The sequence below is a fragment of the Salvelinus sp. IW2-2015 genome, linkage group LG36, assembly GCF_002910315.2.
Source record: "Salvelinus sp. IW2-2015 linkage group LG36, ASM291031v2, whole genome shotgun sequence".
In the NCBI taxonomy this organism is placed as follows: Eukaryota; Metazoa; Chordata; class Actinopteri; order Salmoniformes; family Salmonidae; genus Salvelinus; species Salvelinus sp. IW2-2015.
This window is the reverse complement of record NC_036875.1, coordinates 11,378,223-11,401,432: the sequence shown is the minus strand read 5'-3', so window position 1 is coordinate 11,401,432 and position 23,210 is coordinate 11,378,223. Positions and strand designations below refer to the sequence as shown.

The 23,210-nt window shown below is 41.1% G+C and overlaps 2 protein-coding genes and 1 pseudogene across 3 annotated transcripts in view; 1 reads left to right on the top strand and 2 right to left on the bottom strand.

The window, feature by feature from the left end:
- klhl41a (kelch-like family member 41a) overlaps positions 1-4,349 on the bottom strand; it is a 16,322-nt gene extending 11,973 nt beyond the window's left edge. Inside the window, 5 exon segments of the mRNA XM_024134925.2 lie at positions 1,826-1,972; positions 2,061-2,246; positions 2,640-2,747; positions 2,854-3,096; positions 3,203-4,349. Coding sequence (XP_023990693.1) covers positions 1,826-1,972; positions 2,061-2,246; positions 2,640-2,747; positions 2,854-3,096; positions 3,203-4,242 — 1,724 coding nt within the window. The 5' untranslated portion in view covers positions 4,243-4,349.
- A 693-nt stretch (positions 4,350-5,042) lies between these two features.
- Positions 5,043-11,968, bottom strand: bbs5 (Bardet-Biedl syndrome 5). 2 transcript variants are annotated; one of them, XM_023981802.2, is made up of 11 exons: positions 11,804-11,968; positions 10,190-10,272; positions 10,011-10,076; positions 7,269-7,318; positions 7,047-7,174; positions 6,770-6,905; positions 6,576-6,671; positions 6,388-6,450; positions 5,943-6,077; positions 5,740-5,823; positions 5,043-5,503 (listed from the first exon to the last, which is right to left on the bottom strand). In XM_023981802.2, exons 1-11 carry the CDS (start codon positions 11,863-11,865, stop codon positions 5,378-5,380), a joined length of 1,029 nt encoding a protein of 342 aa, XP_023837570.1. In that variant the 5' UTR covers positions 11,866-11,968; the 3' UTR covers positions 5,043-5,377. The 2 variants fall into 2 exon arrangements, with proteins under 2 accessions (XP_023837570.1, XP_023837571.1); XM_023981803.2 differs by lacking the exon at positions 6,388-6,450 and adding an exon at positions 6,288-6,350.
- Positions 11,928-23,210, top strand: part of LOC111959962 (E3 ubiquitin-protein ligase TRIM35-like) — a 16,363-nt pseudogene continuing 5,080 nt past the window's right edge.

The window sequence follows — 23,210 nt, the reverse complement described above, 5'->3', positions numbered from 1 at the left end:
GTAAAGCAACAAAATAGGAAAAATGCCAAGGGGGTTGAATACTTTCGCAAGCCACTGTAATAGCAATAAGGCACCTCAGGGGTTTGTGTATATAGTCCAATATACCACGGCTAAGGGCTGTGTCCTAAGAACAGCCCTTAGCCGTGGTATATTGGCCATATACCACACCTCCTCGGGCCTTGCTTAATCATAGCAGTCAAAACTAGTTAAATCGACATCCATTGATGGAAAATGATCTGGAGAGTTTAATAAGAACAATTTATATTTTTTCTTGCCATATATTCTTAAACTCGCAATAATTATTAATTTGAGGTAAAACCAAATTTTGCTTCTTAGCCTATGTTAACGACATCGATATTCTTCTTAATTTGCTTAATAATGTTATGGGAAAAGGGTTAATTGGTTTATATGTGGCAACTCCTCTCTCGCTGCAATTTTTTTGGGGAGCGGGTTTTCAGAGGTTTAAATGGAAGAAGTTTGGAACCACCAAGACTCTTCCTAGAGCTGGCCACTCGGCCAAACTGATCCAATCGGGGGAGAAGGGCCTTAGTCAGGGAGATGACCAAGAACCATATGGTCACTCTGACAGAGCTTCAGAGTTCCTCTGTGGAGATGGGAGAACCTTCCAGAAGGACAGCCATCTCTGCAGCACTCTACCAATCAGGCCTTTATGGTAGAGTGGCCAGACAGAAGCCACTCCTCAGTAAAAGGCACATGACAGCCTGCCACGTCTGGAGGAAACCTGGCACCATTCTTACGGTGAATCATGGTGGTGGAAGCATCATGCTGTGGCAAWGTTTTTCAGCAGCAGGAACTGGGAGACGAGTCGGGATCGAGGGAAAGATGAACGGGCAAAGTACAGAGAGATCTTTGATGAAAACCTGCTCCAGAGTGCTCAGGACCTCAGACTGGGTCGAAGGTTTACCTTCCAACAGGACAATGACCCTAAGCCCACGGCCAAGACAACGCAGGAATGACTTTGGGACAAGTCTCTAAATGTGCTTGTGGCYCAGCCAGAGCCCGGACTTGAACCCGATACAGGTTCGAKCCCAGTATGGGACAGTGGAGGAAGCWAAATTGTTAGCAGCACACTGACCCCTGCTACACCTATACCGGCATACTGTATTAGTAAAAGTRTCAAATATTTAAGAAGTATTTTTTGCAAGCTTATAWCYCTGGAGACCTGAAAATAGCTGTGCAGCGACACTCCCCATCCAACCTGACAGAGCCTGAGAGGATCTGCAGAGAATGGGAGAAACTCCCCAAATACAGGTGTGACAAGCTTGTGTAACAGTATAGTTTCCGTCCCTCTCCTCGCCTCGAACCAGGGACCCTCTGCACACATYAACAACTGACACCYACGAAGCATCGTTACCCATCACTMAACAAAAGCCGCGGCCCTTGCAGAGCAAGGRGAACAACTACTTCAAGRTCTCAGAGCAAGTGACGTCACCGATTGAAACGCTATTAGCGCGCACCACCGCTAACTAGCTAGCCATTTCACATCCGTTACACTTGTAGCGCCATACCCAAGAAGAGTTGAGCCTGTAATCACTGCCAAAGGTGCTTCAACAAAGTACTGAGTAAAGGGTCTGAATACTTACAGTATGTAAATGTGATATTTCAGATTTTTATTTTTAATACATGTGCAAAAATKTCTAAAAACCTGTTTTTGCTTTGTCATCAGGGGATTTTTTTTGTTTTAATCTATTTTAGAATAAGGCTGTAATGTAACTAAATTGTTAAACATTCAAGGGGTCTGAATACTTTCTGAATGTACTGTATATGGGATTGGATGAAATTTGCGTTCTAGTTAATCACTTACTGCCAGACGTCAATGATTTCCGTAGGGGCAACTTTGTCGTCCTCCGTCGCCACAATGGTAAAGCCTCCAACGGCATACAGCAATCCTCCACTACTGACCAGGTTCACTGAGCTCCTCTCCTGGGGGAAATCTGTGAAGGGCACCCACCTGGAAAGGGGATCATTGTTAACTGAATGGCTCTGTTGTTAGATTGTTGCTAATCATAGCCTACAGACTACAACRTCAAGGCACATACTTGTTGGTTCCAAAGTCATATGCTTCAGATGCAGCGGTGAGACCATCTTCATTGACCCCTCCAGTCACCACAATCTTCCCATTGTGAACGACTGCMCCAAACATGGATCTTGCCATTTTCATAGCAGGCAGCTCCTTCCATTCTGACTTCTTGTGGTTGTACGCAAACATCTTATTGGTTGCTTTGCTTTCATTAMAAAAAGGATGGGAAATCACATTTAGGAACACAGGGATAAACCATTGTCTCATTGAGGATTATAAAACGACACAAACTCATTTGTTTTACATCAAGCATCTACTATTTTAAACCTTTTGTAACGAAGTTARGAACGTGCCATAAGCTCACTACACCAGTCAGCTTGAAATGTCGSAGATGGAGCTATACAATCGGTCATTTTTGGGTGGCACAACCAGTTGAAACGTTGTTAAGGAGTGCGGTCACTTRTGTTGCGAAGCATAGGATCACTTGGTTCTAGCCCAGTATGGGGCAGTCGGACAGGGGAGGAAGCTAAATTGTTAGCAGMACACTGTATTAGTAWAAGTATCAAATATTTAAGAAGTGTTTTTTTTCCAAGCTTACTTGTCATCTGTCTTCCCTCCGATACAGTACACCAACCCATTCTGGGAGACAACACTATGACCATGGATTTTCAGAGGCAGCTTTTTGGTCTCAGCCCACTTCATTGTCCTGGGCAGCAGATAGTAAGGACAAAACATGTGTTTAAGGCTCCTTACTCATTTAGTGACAGGTATGTGTGGGAATATATGAACTCAGCCAAGTGGTTAATACTTACTCAACATCATAGCACATTACAGAGTCAAGAGACACGTTGGACTGTAGATCTTTACCAGCTACAGCAAAAATTTTATTGCCAAATTCTCCCATACTGAACAGACATCTGGGAGAGGGCATAGGGGGCAGAGCTATCCAATCAGCAGCAAGGATGTCCAGCTGAAAAAATACCCTGATATTAGAATATTCCAGTCATGAAGCCATCTATGGATGTTTTTCATTTTCTGATGGTCAGAGAACGTTCCTTGCTCATAGAATTACACATGGTGCTAGTTTAAACATATATCATTGGCATAAAAATATTTAGCTTCTATATAGCAAATGGCACGTATGTACAGTTATAAATGTACAGGATAAAGAGATCATTCTTCTCTGATGTCAGGCTGACATGGTTGTTTGGTATCTGCTCAGTCAATGCAGCAAGGAAGCATTCGTTCTCAACGCCATCATAGGCCACTGCAGCAGTGTCGTTGATCATCAACACAAGATCCTTGGAATACATACCAACTCTCTTGATATCATTCAGGTAACCAGGTAATCTGTTATCCTCTTCTACTTCACCATTAGATGCATCCTTCCCTGACTCTCCTGTCTTCTTTTCAGGGAGTTTCCCAGAAAAGGAATCTTTGATTACTTTGATTTTTTTGAGGAGCTCAGGGTCAGACTTRATGATGTCATCCTTTTCCACTTTCTCATTGAAGTACTTCTCTGGGAGTAAACGKAAACGGACGCAGTCAAAGGCCTCATCCAGAGTCTTGACACGGTTCTCCTTRTCTTTTCGAATCCATTTCATCAGGGATTCAAACACCACCTCCTCCTTTTCTACATTGAGAGAGTCCGCTCCGATGACAGCAAAAAGTTCATGAGAGGCAAGCTCTAAGAAGTCMTCCTCCTTGGCCAGGGTTTCAAAACGATCTGCAATATAGTCTCGACTTGCAAATGCCAGTATAGGACAGTTGAGCACCAGTGCCATTCTGAATATGGCCATACAGTTACCCGGGGACAGTTTCTTCTGTAGGAAATTTGCACACACAGTGAACACTGAGGGGATCTGGAAACGGTTTGCCACAGCAAAGATATCCTGCACATTGTCGTCTGTGATGTCAATCTCTGCCGAATACATGTAATTCACAATCATCTCCATGATTGTGGGATCCAAATTCTCCAGAACGACCTCCTTATCCATTTCCTTATTGTCGCCTGAGAAGTAAAGCTCTCGGAAATAAGGACTACAGGCTGCCAAAATGAGTCTATGACAGGGCAAGCTTCTGTCTCCCACTTTCAGAATGCAGTCAATAAGCTTGTTCTCGTTCAGAAGCTCTTTCAGGCCATCCTGGAGCAGGGTGCTCTGAAACAGGCGCAGATCTTCCCTTATTGCTTTCGGATCCATGCTGTAAGAAACGTGACTTGACAAAGGATGTGGATGCAACTCTCAACACACTGTACCAGCTGGACTAAGCAGTATTGAGCCCCAGATCGGAAGACCCTTCAATATAACTTTGGCCCTCTAAATATAGCCAACCTCCCCTTTCAGGAAGCATTCAGGTTGGCCAAATCGGAAAGCAGTCTGCTTCACACAGCTGTCACAGAGTGAAAGGAACAACTGTGCACTTTTGTCACTGTGATAGTTAGCTGTTAGTAATGTCATAGGACAACATTTGTAACAGTGACTGGTGCAGTTTTGTGTAGTGATGAGAAAACATCCTCATATTCAGAGTCACGTTTTAGGAAAGAACATCYTAGATCATAAGGGTTCGCCCGTTTATCACTTATGACAAATCCTTGATGTATAACCAGTTATTGTGTCATTAAAAGTATGTAAGACTGAAAATAAAGATGAAGTGGACTTTAAAGTCCTCTGACGCTGTAATCACATCTTTGATAGACATGAATATCATCCCTTTTAGTCCTGAAAATCTTTGGTGATTCATTGTGCGCGACTCATTGAGCATTTTTTGTATTTAAATGTGAGTACATTTCCAAGGGACTGACCTTCCTCGTAGGAAGGGTCAATGAGCAGCTGCAGCTACAACAGGGACAGTCTGTCCTCATGAACAATTTGTAAAATACTAAAGCTCCTCTGTCACACTTGTAAATAGCCTGCAGATCATTGTACACAAAACAAAATTACTCATTTCAAAAACACATTTAAGGAGACATTGTCACAACTAAGAAAGGTCAGACCAAATGTATTATATACTGAAATACTTTATTTCTTCAATCTAAAAAATACAATTCAATGATTAACATTTGCAATATCTATTTATATTGTACATATAAACATTAACACCAAAACTACACTGTTATATATAATTGTTTTTATTTAGAAATCATTCTTAAAATTGACATCACTCATACACGGACCAGGTCTACATCTTTACTATATACATCAAGACCTATAAATAGACAAAATACGTTGTGCAATTACAGATGGTTCTARACAACCGTAGTGTGTCAATTGTGCCATTTGAAAGGGAAGATTTCAGGAACTAGGTTAATCTAACTCGCCTATCAGTGTTCACGCTTCAGCCCATGACTTCCCAGAGTCCTTGAAGTGTGAACCCCTCCTTCAACTTTTCAACTGCAATTCCCAGCTCCTCAGAAAACATAGGTTCCCGGTCTTGTTGCTTATTGCCATCAGCAAAGTAAGCCTTAAAAGCAAACAAATAGAAATCAGTTATCACAATGGCATTAAGTAGGAGGTTAAGTGTTTGAACCATCTTACAAAGTACACCTCAGTCTGTATAAACACGATAGCACTAGGCAACACCAAAGCCATGTTTGCAGTATGTTGTGTAACATGATTTTAGCAACCTGCTATTTTCAGATTGTGAAAACAAATCACAGACTCCCAAAGGAAGTTGACAGTTTGGCTAAGCACACTCACAGTGAAAGCATCAGTCTGCTCATCRGGCTCAATTTCCACATCATCAGGGGGCTGGTCCACTGTCAGCTCCTCCAGTGGCTGAGGCTGGACTCATTGTTGGGAGAGAATACTTATTGTTGAAACATGGCAAAGCCATTACACATCGAACTGCATTAATTGTGATATTTTCATCACTTGTGGTCACTTGTATAATGTAGGAGTACCTTTTCCTCCATCTCATAGTCCACTCCAAAGATGGGGTTGGCAGAGTAGACTTTGTGCAGCGAGTTGATCTCTTTAACTGCATCTTGAAGCTTATCCATTGGGTCGATCTTAAATCCAAGCACATATCCTCCAGTCTACAAACAAAGAAGACGTATGTACTCAGGAGTATGTCAATGGCATGCAAGAGACAAGTTCTTCGCTCTGTATTTTATGTCATGTTATAAAGCTGATACTACAACACAGATATTCTACATATCCTATTAAATGACTAGTTCTATATGTTATTCTATGGTACACAATAAGTCAAATACTACATTGGATACATCTCAAATGATCACAATTACCTGATGAAAGCTTTCTATCACCAAAGCCAGACCAAACTTTGAGTCTCTTACTCTGATGGAACACTTTGGGAAAGAAAGTGACAATAATGATCACAATTACCTGCTGAGAGCTTTCTATCACCAAAGCTAGGCCAAACTTTGAGTCTCTTATTCTGATGGAACGCTACGGGGAAGAGAGGTGACAATAAGGACAATAGATGATCACTTTCAATACCCTAAAAGGTGTTGTCAATTTGTTAAGCTGGACATGACAGCAGATTTTTTGTTTTTTTTGTTTACGGCACTTACAATTTGAAGATAGGGAATGCTGACGTTGAAGCTCTCRTTCATATTGGCATGCCACACGATCCGAACATTAGTGATGAAAAAGGTCCCTAGATTACCCTACAATATACAATTCAGAACAGTAAGTTTTATTGAAAGAGCATGAAACACGTTTTTATTTGAAATACTTCCTGAAGGATTAGCTAGTTGATGTGTACCTGGTCACTGGATAAATTCCACACCCCGTTGATTTTGTCATACACTTCCTCTCGAGGCAAAAGCCTCAGTTGTTTATTTTGAATAAGAGCTCCTCTCAGCTTCAGGTCACGGTACATTTTAGAGGTCTCATAAGCCCTAGAGCAGAGGGATATGGACAATTAGTTGACGAGACATTCAACTCAGCAGTGACTTGACTGAATCATATCTCATAACATCATCTGGAAAAGTGTTAACAACTTCCACAAGGGTAATTTCTTGTTTTCTAGGCACAAATACCTGTGAACAGCAATGACAGATGTAAATAGTCTTGGACTCCCTGGAACCACATTGGTGAAAATGAACTCAAATCTTGTATTGTTRGACTTTGTCAAGATATACAGTGCTTCAGTCTGGCCTCTCAATTTCTGAAAAAGAACATTCTTAGTATAAATGGTAGTGACATCTTGGCAAGTCTACCCATAAAGTAAATTGATAGACAGTCCTATACAGTATACTTACAGAGTTAGCTGTCCTTGTTGTGATGTTAATAATGGAATTGTATCCAACAGCTGTGAAACAAAGAATATGAATGTCACTCCATTTTTTTTGAGAAACCATACTAGCTGGATTGTTCCACAAAATGAGTGTCTTTTACGTTTTGATATTTTAAGTTGAAATTGTGCACCAATACAGAATTTTAAAAGCCTGTTATATTGAATGAAGTGCCCTTTAATATATATGGAGATTTTTAAAAATCTGAGACTTGCTAAAGTGCCAAAATTCAGCATTTTGACATGTCCCTCCGCACACGGTGCACCCTCTGCGACTTCTATGAAGATTTTAGCCCACTTAACCTCAACATTTCTCAAAGTTTTCATCATCACAGTAATGCCCTAGTTATTTTTGTTGCCTTGACAAAGTCATTTCTGAAGATTATTACTGATTTAATGTGATTAATTTACATCGGTCTCTCATTTTAATTAAGGTCAACCCTGCTACGTGACCTGAACTCTCGTTTATAAATATGTTGAAACTATTCCTTAAAAAAAATGTTTCCTAAAGAAACATTAGACATCTACAGTTGAAGTCAGAAGTTTACAAGTTTACACCTTAGCCAAATACATTTAAACTCAGTTTTTCACAATTCCTAACATTTAATCCTAGTAAAAATTCCCGTGTTTTGGTCAGTTACCATCACCACTCTATTTTAAGAATGTGAAATGTCAGAATAATAGAGAGAATGATTAATTTCAGCTTTTATTTCTTCCATCAATTCCCAGTGGGTCAGAAGTTTACATCACTCAATTAGTATTTGGTAGCATTGCCTTTAAATTGTTTAACTTGGGTCAAACGTTTGGGGTAACCTTCACACAAGCTTCCCACAATAAGTTGGGTGAATTTTGGCCCATTCCTCTTGACAGAGCTGGTGTAACTGAGTCAAGTTTGTAGGCTTCCTTGCTCGCACACTCTTTTTCAGTTCTGCCCACAATATTTCTAAAGGATTGAGGTCAGGGCTTTGTGATGGCCACTCCAATACCTTGACTTTGTTGTCCTTAAGCCATTTTGCCACAACTTTGGAAGTATGCTTGGGGTCATTGCCATTTGGAAGATCTTTGCGACCAAGCTTTAACTTCCTGACTGATGTCTTGAGATGTTGCTTCAATATATCCACATAATTTTCCTGCCTCATGATGCCATCTATTTTGTGAAGTGCACCAGTCCCTCCTGCTGCAAAGCACCCCACAACATGATGCTGCCACCCTGTGCTTCACGGTTGGGATGGTGTTCTTTGGCTTGCAAGCAACCCCTTTTTCTCTCTAAACATAACAATGGTCATTATGGCAGTTCTATTTTTTTATTTATTTTTATTTATCCATTATTTTACCAGGTAAGTTGACTGAGAACACGTTCTCATTTGCAGCAACGACCTGGGGAATAGTTACAGGGGAGAGGAGGGGGATGAATGAGCCAATTGTAAACTGGGGATTATTAGGTGACCGTGATGTTTGAGGGCCAGATTGGGAATTTAGCCAGGACACCGGGGTTAACACCCTACTCTTACGATAAGTGCCATGGGATCTTTAATTGGACCTCAGAGAGTCAGGACACCCGTTTAACATCCCATCCGAAAGACAGCACCCTACACAGAGCAGTGTCCCCAATCACTGCCCTGGGGCATTGGGATCTTTGTTTAGACCAGAGGGAAGAGTGCCTCCTACTGGCCCTCCAAAACCACTTCCAGCAGCATCTGGTCTCCCATCCAGGGACTGACCAGGACCAACCCTGCTTAGCTTCAGAAGCAAGCCAGCAGTGGTATGCAGGGTGGTATAATTGCTCCCAAGGATGAACCAGACTTGTGGARGTCTACAATTGTTTTTCTGAAGTCTTAGCTGATTTCTTTAGATTTTCTCATGATGTCAAGCAAAGAGGCACTGAGTTTGAAGGTAGGCTTTAAAATACATTCACAAACACACCTCCAATTGACTCATATTATGTCAATTAGCCTATCAGAAGCGTCTAAAGCCATGACATAATTTTCTTGAATTTTCCGAACTGTTTGAAGGCACAGTCAATTTAGTGTACGTAAACTTCTGACTCACTGGAATTGTGATACAGTGAATTATAAGTGGAATAATCTGTCTGTAAACAATTGTTGGAAAAATGACTTGTGTCATGCACAAAGTAGATGTCCTAACCGACTTGCCAAAACAATAGTTTGTCCAAACTAAGTGTATATAAACTTCCGACTTCAACTGTAATAGTCAAATCATATTGTAAAACCAGGTAAGCTGGTTCTACTCTTTTTGGCAATTTTCTGGTGGAATATGAGTGGGTCGGGCATAACAACCCTGYTMCCCATAGATAGACAGGCTAGAAATGTTTAAACAATAAAACATGTTTTGTTAAGCTTGCATTAAATTGCCACTCCGTTGCACCCTACAAGCTTCCATTCCCCCTGTCAGAAGGGGATTTATGTCTCATTTAAGAAGAAATCCTCAACCCTGTTACGGTCAACCCTGTTACTTTATTTGGCACTTACTAAAGTAATTGTATTTAAAACCTCTTGAGATGAYCAAGTTATACTTCTCAAAAGGCACGGAATCTTTGTGGCCCACTGTAGTACCATCATAATTCAAAAGCAGGCTAAATGAATTGAGATGAGAATAATAATGTTTTCCCTTTGCAGAGTGGTTGCTCCTCTAGCAATGTCAAGGAAAGATAAATAAATGTACATAGCTAGCTAGGTCTAGGTGTACTCACACAAATTGACTCTTGGCAGAGCCAAAGAATGCCAGATGATCCTCAGATTTGTTACCAGGAGCCTCCCTGCAAGTAAGGAGCAAGTATTGTATAATTAGTGCAAACGCCCATAACCAGATGGTTGCTGGGTCAAGTCCCACATAGTCAGTAGTGGGATAGACCTGCTACATTTATGTTACCTCGATCCCCATTGTTTCCTTTGGTGTCTTCAATGGAATCAAGGCAGTCTATCAAGACCTCACCAGGTCGCATTTTCATTTGCCTGTAAATAAAAACAGTTGTAGCTAGTCAGTGTTTTCCTATGTAACTATCTAGCCAGCTAGATTAATTCTAGCCAGTAGCTGCTTTTAGTAAYGTGAGTGTATTGACATATACTAGCGTTGCTCCCCATTGTATTTGGCTGCACAAAAACAGCCAGCGGGAAGCCAGAAGTTAAATAACATTCAATTTCAACTTATTGTGCCAGTGGGCAGGACAGTTGGTCATTATGACGAGGGTAATTCGAGACAAAATATCTAAAGGAATGTATTATTAAACACACTTCCCAAACGTGGGTCCACTTCCTCTCTGCTTCCCTCGTCAAAATAAGTTATTTCTGCATTATCTTTTTAAACTAGGCAAGTCAGTTAAGAACAAATTCTTATTTACAATGACATCCTAGGAACARTGGGTTAACTGCCTTGTTCATGGGCAGAACGACAGCTTGGGGATTCGATCTAGCAACCTTTAGGTCACTGGCCCAACGCTCAACCACTAGGCTACCTGCCGCCCCACTAGGCTACCTGCACACGTGGCCTATGTGGACAAACAAATGAATAACTTGTGGGGGACTTTTATTTTGACATGAGGTAAGCAGAGAGGAAGTGGGTCTACAGCATGTTTGTTTAATAATACTAAAGATTCTCTATTATATTAAGATATTAGCATGACTGCTCTAACAATGGAAATACATGTCCTCAATGATGGAAGCCAGGCAGGAGGAGGCGAGATCAGGTGGGGCCATTGAAGTCAATGAGAGCAGATACACGTGTGAACAGGCCATAAATATAGATAACAGGACTCATCTTTGTATCTCCATTTTAAAGTAGTACATTTTCTTCTTCCTCATTGGCTGATTGCTTCCCCACCCAGTTGATTATTTTAAAATGGTGGATGCCTTCAATAGCGATGTCCATGCTAAACGGGTTATATCCATGAGGAGTCTTTTATYTACTAACATATGACAACAGGCACAACTCCGATATAAAGTCATTTGGGAGTAATTTGCCGAAATGGCACGTGCACCCACTTATATCAGTCCATTCCTAACAACGTAACCATTATGACACGTATAAYTRATCAAATAAGCCTCATGTAGAAAATTAGCAATTCAATTACATTTTTTGTTGACCAAATTCGACAGTCTCTCAATGACCTCCCATACAAAAATTCCTCACTTCGTGGACTTATTTTCGTGGACAGATTTTGKGCAGAGTAAAAACTCTTGCTTCGCCTCTTCCTATATGATAATAATTTCCTTTAGATATTTTGYCTCAAATCCCCCCGTCATCATAACTAACTGTTCTGCCCACCGGCACAGTAAATGTACATTTCGTTTAACTTCTGGCTTCCCGCGGACTATTTTTGTGCAGCCCAATACAATAGGAATAAACGCTAGTGTATGTAAATACACCCGCGTTGAAAAGCAGCAATCTAGCCAGCTGGCTGCGGCTAGGTCCCCCTTTTCTTTGCACTCTGCTGCTGCATATCTTTATGCTAATTTAGCATTGCTGGTGAGCAATTAAATAACTTACTGTGCGGTTATATCGAATCTAACATCTCTATCCTCCCAGAGAACATCCAACATAGACGCCATGATATTAGAACAACAGGTAGCTAAATTATCTAAATCATTATTACTAATCTTCTCCTGACAAGATGGCCAGCCAAAGATTACGCTTCTTCCTCCTTCCTGTTGCCCTGGCAACATTACTACGGTAAGCACAAGGGACTTAATAGAAAAGCAAACCGCGTTTCTTCTTGGTAGATAGCAAGCACAGTTCACCTTGCTTATAATAATTATTTTCAAGGTCAACGTGTGTCATCAGCACTACAAACACAGAATGTTAATTTGGCAACATTACGTGTTCATCTGACAGTGAATTAATAAAGAAATAAAGAAACAAACACCACATTCAACRTTAGAATAAAAACAAATACAAAACATTATCATCCAAACTAGTCAACTAAAAATGTGGTGATTCATTTCAAAGTTAGCTTTTTCATCAACAGTGGTGTGCAATTTCCAACCAACACGTTTCCCAGAATACTTTGGCAGAAAAATGCATAGTTGTATACCAATGGAAACATTGCTTGCATATCACAGTAACATTCCTATGAAAACTTTATTTAATGACTTAATGAGACTCTTAAGGTAACGTTATCTAAAGTTGTTAGAACGTTTGTTGTTAGTTGCGTAGGTATTAATGATGGGAAAAATACTGGACTGTGTAGATGTTACAAACTTGCTTCTATGGTATGTGAGGGACATTGGACGACTGTGAAGACACGCCAGGCGGTCCAGTGGACAGGCCAGGAGGTCCTTTGAACCCACATACTTTGTTCTTTATGATCATCACTGAGTATAGGCTTGCTCAAATGCTCTGTCTTAGTTGAACTCACTCTTAAACTGCTGATATTACATTTACATAAGTTTCACTTAAGTAGAAATGTCCCTGAATATTGCACAACTATTAAACATGAAGCTACATGTCTCACAAGCTAACCACAAAATGCCTCTTATTCGATTGAAGGGTTATATTTGATCCGAAATGCAGAAGACTCACATGTAGATGTCACATTTTCCCTCCCTTGTTTTTCCCCTATTTGGAGACCAGCCCTTTTTGTGTGTATTTAATGTACTGTATTTTGAGTTTGGAGTGGCTTTTCAAGTTGCAATTTCTGTTTCTCTTCCTTGTTTTCTTAATTGATTTATTGTAGACCCCATCCTCCATGGCTGGACTCTTTGGAGACGAGTATTGGCCCAAGTTTAACACACCTGTGCCTCATTGACCTAACAAGCTACCTGCCTGGTTATAGTGCAGCATCCAGCTCACTTCTGGGCTGCTGCTGGAGGAGAAAAACTACCACTGGACTTTTGCTGCTGCCGCTGCCGCCGCCACGTCACAGGCAGCCACCAACCCACCAATGAAGACCGAACATATGTGGTTGAATACATCTGTTCTGAACTGCTCCCTGCTCATGCCGGCTTCTGGACTCGACCGGACCATGTGCTGGGTGCCACACAAGCTTGATGACAACGGACGATGAGGAACGACTACTTAACGAACCAACGGCGGTAGTGTGTTAGGGAACAGCGGTAGTGATTGGGATACGAAGCTTTGTGACACATTGAGTTTTTTCCCCAGACAATTGTGTTAAATAGATTAATTACTTGAGGCTTTGAGCGAGAGTACACTAGTGGCACCTGCTGGTCAAAATAATTTAGAACCACCAAATTATTATAGAAGATGTCCCACACGCTGTAGCGTGTGTGCAGGGTAGCCTTTTTGTCTTCTACCAAACCAATCAGGTGGTTGTTTGAAGAAACGATGCTTCGGATGTCATTGATCTCATGCTTCTGATAAAATTATACAGGCATCGGTAAACTGCTTAGCGATTTCAACCCATGCTTCAGAGCGCTGGTATGAAACATAACATCACTAGACAGCAACATGCCCCAGCGAGGGCACAGGGGCAGGGCGGATTTTGATTACAGGATCATGTACTTTACTGTTTGACCAAATCATGTGTTTTAGCTGCCTGAAAAATAGGACTTTGAGTGAGGTAATCTTTCTACATATTTTGACCAGCCCACCCAACAAAAWRTTKTCCTGAGGGTGACATAGACAATGCAACATAACATTTACCATAATTGTCAGGAAAAGAAAATTGATAAAGAAACTCAGGTTTTATGACATAAATAATTTACATAATGAATGTATATCAGGGGYGGCAGGTASCCTAGTGGTTAGAGCTTTGGACTAGTAACCGAAAGSTTGCAAGATCGAATCCAGGASCTGACAAGGTAAAAATCTGTTGTTCTACCCCTGAACTCRGCAGTTAACCCACTGTTCCTAGGCTGTCATTGAAAATAATAATTTGTTCTTAACTGACTTGCCTAGTTAAATAAAGGTRAAATACATATAGTCTTGAGTTCAAGGAAGTTTCACTTTGAACTAGCCTTTTGCGTCTTGATGTGACTTCTCGTACCCAGAGCACTATGCATTAAAGCTGCTACTTCGACCTTTGACTCAAGTTTCCTTCTTTACATTTACAAAGTCAACTTGTAAGTGAACATTTGGTCTACATCAAAGCTGAGATTTAGTCACTACAAGTGACACGCTGTATCTGTGAAAACATTGCTCCATATTTTTGTTAATACATTACCTCCAAGTTCTAATCTGAAGCCACTGAGCTAGTGATCTACAATGGCGACACATGCTCCTACCCCTGAGTTGCTTGCAGCAGCTCTGGAAAAGCTGGCTACTAAAGAGATGCAATGATTTCACTGGTACCCTGATAATGGTGTGAGGACTGATTTGTTATTTAAAAATACAAATCTCATACCAATGGATGCGCTAGAAGATGCTGACAGTCAGAACACCGTGGCTATTTTGGTGTAAGCCTTTTGCTATGAGGGTGCTGTAGATATCCCAGACTATCCTAATGCACATGAAAGTTACTAAGATGTAAAAATGACCACATTTTTAGCAACATATCTGAATAAAAAATGTAATTGTTGTAAATCTGATCTACAGGGGTCTGACCACATAACCAAATGTTACTACACTGAACAAAAATATAAACTCAACATGAAACAATTTCAAAGATTTTACTGAGTTTACAGTTCATATAAGGAAATAAGTCAATTGAAATAAATAAATTAGGTCCTAATCTATGGATTTCACATGACTGGGAATACAGATATGCATTGGTTGGTCACACAACTTTAAAGGTAGGGCCGTRGATCAGAAAACCAGTCAGTATCTGGTGTGACCACCATTTGCCTCATGCAGCGCAAMACATCTCCTTCGCATAGAGTTGATCAGGCTGTTGATTGTAGCCTGTGGAATGTTGTCCCCCTACTCTTCAATGGCTGTGCAAAGTTGCTGGATATTGGCGGGAACTGGAACACGCTGTCRTACGGATCGATCMARAGCATCCCAAACATGCTCAATGGGTGACATGTCTGGTGAGTATGCAGGCCATGGAAGACCTGGGGCATTTTCATCTTCCAGGAATTGTGTACAGATCCTTGCGACATGGGGCCGTGCATTATCATGCTGAAACATGAGGTGATGGTGGCGGATGAATGGCCTCAGGATCTCGTCACGGCATCTCTGTGCATTCAAATTGCCATCGATAGACAAATGTATTTGTCTATAGCTTAAGCTTGCCCATAACATAACCATAAACCGCCACCATGGGGAACTCTGTTCACAACGTTGAGATCGGCAAACTGCTCACCCATACAACGCCTACACGCTGTCTGCTTTCTGCCTGGTAAAGTTGAAACGGGATTCTCCTTGAAGAGCACACTTCTCCAGCGTGCCAGTGGCCATCGAAGTGGCCATTTGTCCACTGAAGTTGGTTACGACGCCGAACTGCAGTCAGGTCAAGACTCTGGTGAGGACAACGAGCACGCAGTTGAGCTTCCCTGAGGTGGTTTCTGACAGTTTGTGCTGTTCGGTTGTCTGGTCTCAGACGATCCCGYAGTTAAGCCGGATGTGGAGGCCTGGGCTGACGTGGTTACACTTGGTCTGCGGTTGTGAGGCCAGTTGGATGTACTGCCAAATTCTCTAAAATGACTTTGGAGGCAGYTTATGGTAGAGAAATAAATATTAAATTCTCTGGCAACAGCTCTGRATGAYATTCCTSCAGTCAGCGTGCCAATTACACGCTCCCTCAAACTTGAGACATCTGTGACATTGGGTTGTGTGACATTTTAGTGGCCTTTTATTGTCCCCAGAACAAGGTGCACYTGTGTAATGATCATGCCATTTAAACAGCTTCTTGATATCCCACACCTGTCAGCTGGATGGATTATCTTGGCAAAGGATAAATGCTCACTAAAAGGGATGTAAACAAATGTGTGCACAAAACCTAAGAGAAATTAGCTTTTTGTGCATGTGAAACATTTCTGGGATCCTTTATATCAGCTCATAAAACATGGGACCAACACTTGTTGCATTTATATTTTTGTTCAGTGTATATTAATCTGAAAAGCTTTCATTTCAGGTTTGAATGAAGGAGTGRTAGTGAAAATAGCTTCCAAATCAACTCTCCCAGAGGAGGGTTTATCCTGTCCTGTGTGCTATAACTTTAGGGATTCTGTCACGTAGCCACAGCTTCTGTAAAGCCTGTGCATAGGAATGGTGTAAAAACAAGGAATCTCGGAAATGTCCAGTTTGCCGGAAAGGATCCTCTGAGATATTACCTCTCCATAACCTGGCTTTGAAGAACCTGTGYGAGACCTTATAGGAGGGTCAGAGAGCTTTAGCAGGGTCTTTGGTTTGCACAGTGAGAAACTCAGGCTCTTTTGTCCGGAGGATAAACAGYCCATCTGTGTGGTGTGGCGAGATTCAAGAAAACAAACATCTCATAACTGCTTCGCATTAGATGAGGTTGCACAAGATCATAAGGTAACATGTGAAACATGGTTATTTTATTGGAAATAAAATAAAACCTCTTTGTGATGGAGCAATAAGCTTTCAAATACTTTCAAATACTTAGTATTTACCCCTAAGCTTCTCTTTGTCCACATAAATTCCTCCGGGGTGGAGACAGTTTGTAAATAGAGTAGCTACAGTAATACGTGTATATTTCTGAGAATTGAGTGTTGTCATTGTTATCCACATGGGGTTCTGTTGGCTTGTTGAATTATCCCATGCTGAATCACTGACCCAATTCTTACTTCGTCTGAAACTAGGGCACTCAATAATGGTMCCAATACTACAAGTGTCCAATGCATGGTTGATATAAATGTATTAGAAGTACAGTATGATCCTAAAATATWTTTAAATATTTTTACAACTCTCTAAATGTTGATTTGAAAACAGGAACACATAATGGAAAATGAAGTACTTAAGATTCATGTAACAGCATAGCTTTTATAATTTACTTTAATGAATCATCAAGTACAGATTGATGATAGGTACAGGACAKCAGACAGGCTCGAGGTCAGGGCAGGCAGAATGGTATGTCAGGCGGGCTCAGGGCAGGCAGCAATGGTCAGAACCGGGAGGACTAGCAAACAGGGACTAGACAAACGGGAGTACGGAAAACCCCACTGGTAGGCTTGACCAGACAAACTGGCAACAGACAAACAGAAAACACYGGTATAAATACACAGGGGCTAATTGGGACAAATTGAAGACACCTGGTGGGGAGTGGAGACAAGCACAAGACAGGTGAAACAGATCAGGGTGTGACAGTTAAGGAGGAATTTGAGAAGCTTCACCAGTTTCTACGAGATGAAGAGAAGGCCAGGATAGCTGCACYGAGGGAGGAAGAAGACCAGGAGAGTCAGATGATGAAGAAGAAGATTGAGGACATGAGTAGAGAGATATCATCACTTTCAGACACAATCAAAGCCGTAAAGGAGGATCTGAGCGCTGAAGACATCTCATTCCTGCATGTAAGAACTGCTCTCTCTGGCAGATTGTATATTAATTCAAAAAGTGATTGACAATATAATAACATTAATAAGTGTTTATATAATTGATAACAATGATAAATGTTCCGCTGCAGAACTTCAAGGCCACAATGGAAAGGTAAGTGTGCCTCCTGTCTCTCTCTCTGTCTTTGGTTCTGAACCCAACCCCACTGTACTCCTGACKCCTGAATGTTCTTCCAGAGCCCAGTGCACACTCCCAGATCCACAGCTGGTCTCAGGAGCGCTGATAGACGTGGCCAAACACCTGGGAAACCCGCAGTTCAGAGTCTGGGAGAAGATGCAGGGGGTTGTCAAACACAGCGAGTAATAGACAAGAGAGAACATGTGTGATTAAATGGTAAATTTTTTGATAACATTTYCTATAAATAGCCTCTTCATAATGCATTATGAAACTTTTATGCAGTGGTAACAAATAGGTGGGTAAATGCTGAGCAATGATCAAGATGACAGGAGGCAAGAAATGCAAATGGAAAAACTGTTCACCTGTGTTTACCCTCCAATACATAACTGATTTATAAGCACATATACATATGATGTACAAAGAACGTTACTAATGGACCAAGAAAGTGTTCATTCATCCATTGAGTTCACCGAGAGATTGTCCAACAAAGTGACCATCGGAGATATTTAAAAAATTTCAGCTCCTGTGATTCTGGACCCCAACACTGCAAACCACTGGCTCTCTGTCTGATCATTGGACCAGTGTCAATGTAAAAAAAAACAGGCACATGAATGAAGGTCCCTGAAAACCCAGAGAGCAATCCAAAATATTACCAGGTTCTGGGCTCTGAGGGGATCAGCTCAGGAAAACAAACAGAGGTGGATGTGGGAGACCATCCTCTCTGGTCTATAGGTGTGGTTACTGAGTCCATAGAAAGAAAGAATGAGCTGAGTTTTTTTTACCAAACAATGGAGTCTGGACTATACTGCTATGAAGTGGTGAGTATTCAGATGGAAGTGGTAACATTCTCACTCTGCAGAGGAGACCCCAGAGAATCAGACTGCAGCTTCCTGTCCATACGTAACACACTGTCAATGTTGTGTTTTTACCTTCTACAAATTATACTGTCAATGGTTGTGATTTTACCCTCTAAAATATACTGTCAATTGGTTGTGGATTTCACCCTCTAAAATATACTGTCAATGGGTTTTTTTGTTGGGGGATTTTTTAACCCTCTAAAATAATAACTGTCAACGGGTTGTGATTTCACATTCAAATATACTGTCAATGGTTGTGATTTCACCCTCTAAAATATACTGAGACGGTTGTGATTTCACATTCTAAAATATACAGTCAATGGTTGTGATTTCACCCTCTAAAATATACTGCAATGGTTTGTGATTTCACCTCTAAAATACATCTCAATGGTTGTGATTTCACCTCTAAAATATCAGTCAATGGTTGTGATTCACCCTCTAAAATATACAGTCAATGGTTGTGATTCACCCTCTAAATAACAGTCAATGTTGTGATTTCACCCTCTAAATATACAGTCAATGGTTGTGATTTCACCCTCTAAATATACAGTCAATGGTACATAATTTCTGCTCTGAAATGCACTGTAGAAGGTTTGAATGATTTCCTTCCTTTACAAACTAGAAATACACATTTGTTTTGGACAATGGTTAAACTGATGACTGTACAACTTGTGGAGCAATGTCAATTACATATAAAATATAGAAGGAATATGAAATGCTGCATCTCTTTCAGTACAGAACTGGTCCTTCAATATACAGTACGAACTGCAGAATCTGGTTTGGAACTACAGCAAGGTCTGCTAGTCCTCCTCGTTTCAGTCGGTTTTCCTCGTAACTATGACTGACTGAGAGCACCAGAGTTGTCAGAGGGAGACGGCTGACCTCCCAACCACTATTTCAGTGCAATATTCACACACAGTAGAGCGCAGCATTACTCAGCATTACTCTCAAATTGTACATACAACAGTGGTAAACCTTACTGTGAAATTCTTACTTACAAGCCTTAACCAACAATGTAGTTTTAAGAAAATAGAGTTAAGAAAATATTGACTATAAACTTGTATAAAATTAAGTAACACAATAACATTACAAGGCATATGTTATATTATATTATTTTTTTAACTCTAGGCAAGTCTGTTAAGAACAAATTCTTATTTACGGCCCAACGCTCTACACCACTAGGCTACCTGCTGCCCCAATACAGGGTGTACCGGTACCGAGTCAATGTGCAGGGGTAAAGGTTAGTCGAGGTAATATCTACATGTAGGTAGGGGTAAAGATAAGAAACAGSGAGTCGCAGCAGTGTAAAAACAAAGGGGGAGGGTGTCAATGTAAATAGTCCGGTGGCCATTTGATTAATTGCCTTTTGGACCTAGATTGGTACTTCGGTACTGCTTGCCGTGCGGTAGCAGAGAGAACAGTCTATGACTTGGGTCACACACACGTTTTACTATCCTTGTGGTGACCTAAAATAATTGATTTCCATTCAAAATCTTATTTAGACTAATCCCTAACCCTAACCTTAACCCCTCACCCCAACTCAATGTCTAACCTTAATTGTAACCCTGGTACCTAATCATGAAATAGCCTTTGTCCTCATGGAAACCTGGGAAATGTCTCCATGTGAAATAATTTTCCTTGTTTTACTATCCCTGTGGGGACTTTTGGGGATTTCCATTACCCAGGAGGATAGTAATACACACACACAAAGCATTTACCAGTGTCCATGAGGATGTTAGGTTTGTAAGACGTTGGATGGGGAGCACAGCACTGGACTTTGACAGAGGTAGACTTCTGTATCCTCCTCTAACAGTAGACACTGCTCCTGCGCATTATGGCCAGAACTGCATTCCTGTAACTTAAGGTTACTTGCGTAACCCCCAGAGGCGGTACCAAATCACTATTATTCAAGTCACAAGCTATTCTCAAGACAGAAGGTCCAAGTTTCAAGTCAAGTCCCAAGTAGAACCGGTCGAGTCTCGAGGCAAGTCCAAGTCGTGCATTCTAAGAGCAAGTCTAGTCACAAGTTTTTTTAAAAGTCAAGTAACACAAAATCTACACAGGCAATGACTTGTTCAACTACAAATATTTGTCTATTTATTGAGGCTACCAGATAGCMCTTTTCATTATTTTGTCTACAACTCATTTTGATGATGTAATAATTAATTTSAACAAATTCCAAATGYAAGCTTCATRAGTAAATCATACATTTCGAGCAATTTTTACATACCAAATGACCAGTAGGCCTATGCTAGTCATTTTTGCTTTATGCTCCATTGCTGGTGAGCTTGCAAAGTAAACAATTCATATTCTTGATCACCAAACCATTTTTGGAGCTGCATATTTATTTAGGGAAATTCTCTCTCCCTACAATTTGATGTTTGCGCTGCACCTGATCCTATAGCTGTACAGAAATACAGCAATCTGTTTGCTAGCTCAGTGTTTTTCAAACTTTTTGACCAGCAACCCCCAAAAAGGAGTAGTAACTGTCACGCAAATTACAATGGGCTCATGGTAATTGATGAACATAAACACATTTAGCATCTTTGGGCCTCCACGCCAGGCCTCCATGCCTACAATCCTCTAATGCGCTCCGTTGGATCATCTACATTTTAAAAAGTATAATAAAATAATTTCATATAAACCATCACAATAAATCCATKATTTATTTCAGGTAGGTCTTAAGAAACACTATGATATGAAAACTAGAAAATGTATTTCAGAAGAACAGAATGTTTAGTTTAGTTGATTAATTTGACAATTTAAAAAACATGCAGGCTAGGGGCTAGGGTGTCCCAGATTAGACTGTGTTTAGTTTACAGGAGTGTTTATTGGTCTGCGYCCAGATATTTAACTGATTACTTTCCCCATGTTAGGTGTTGCTAATGTGTGCTTATACAGGTTCAGGAGTAATGCTGGGAAAGGTACTTTCTTGTATACTGGATCCTCAGAGTGGAATGAGTTGCCTCTGCCCATAAAAACGACAGCTTTAAAAAACAAAGCAAAAAACAGTTGATGTATGCTGTGCCCATATGAATGTACCCTACGATGTAACTGAAATGAGATAGATGTTCTTCTTTGTTTTTATGTTTTATTAGCTCGCTGTCATACTGTGTTCAACCGTGTTCGATCTTGCCTAGCCATCTTGTTTTARGAGGACCACCGTGGAAATAAGTCCCAGACTTTATTGTGTTATCCTCGATGATTTTAGCATATTCTGAGTCGGCCTTATCTTACTCAGGTTACTCATAGCCTAGGATGTAGGCTAGTTCATTTAACAATATTTGCTTATAATTCCCGTGCCATTATGTAAAATGATTTTATAGAAAGAAGAATACAGTTGAACATAGCTGAATAAAATAGAAAGGATATTTTTCCCAAACGATTGGAGAGTGAGTGGCGCACATGGAGCGGCTATTCTGCGTTGAGCGGTTCTAAAAAGTGATAATTAGAAATAGGTCCTATATGCTTAATATAGAGTTATTTGGCAACTTTAGTTGTTAAACAAACCTTAATGTCTTAGAAATCAAAACATATAGCCTATGGTGGCTGCATGATGCGACTATATCCACTCTTCCACCAAGGCCTGCAGGAAGGGTACCGCAGGAAGGGTACCACATGAGGGAGGAGGATGTCCTCCCTGTAACGCACAGCGTTGAGATTGCTTGCAATGACAACAAGCTCAGTCCGATGATGCTGTGACACATCGCCCCAGATCATGACGGACCCTCCACCTCCAAATCGATCCCGCTCCAGAGTACAAGCATCGGTGTAATGCTCATTCCTTCGACGATAACCGCAAATCTGACCATCACCCTGGTGAGACAAAACCGCGACTCATCAGTGAAGAGCACTCTTGCGCAGTCCTGTCTGGTCCAGCGACGGTGGGTTTGTGCCCATAGGCGATGTTGTTGCCGGTGATGTCTGTTGAGGACCTGCCTTACAACAGGCTACAAGCCCTGTCCAGCCTCTCTCAGCCTATTGCGGACAGTCTGAGCACTGATGGAGGGATTGTGCGGTCCTGGTGTAACTCGGGCAGTTGTTGGTGCCATCTTGTACCTGTACCCACAAGTGTGATGTTCGGATGTACCGATCTGTGCAGGTGTTGTTACACGTGATCTGCCACTGTGAGGACGATCAGGTGTCCGTCCTGTCTCCCTGTAGCGCGGTCTTAGCCGTCTCAAAGTATGGACATTGCATTTATTGCCCTGGCCACATCTGCAGTTCTCATGCCTCCTTGCAGCATGCCTAAGGCACGTTCACGGAGATGAGCAGGGACCTGGGCATCTTTCTTTGGTGTTTTTCAGAGTCAGTAGAACGGCATCTTTAGTGTCCTAAGTTTTAATAACTGTGACTTAATTGCCTACCGTCTGTAAGCTGTTAGTGTCTTAACGACCATTCCGCAGGTGCATGTTCATTAATTGTTTATGGTTCATTGAACAAGCATGGGAAACAGTGTTTAAACCCTTTACAATGAAGATCTGTGAAGTTCTTTGGATTTTTAC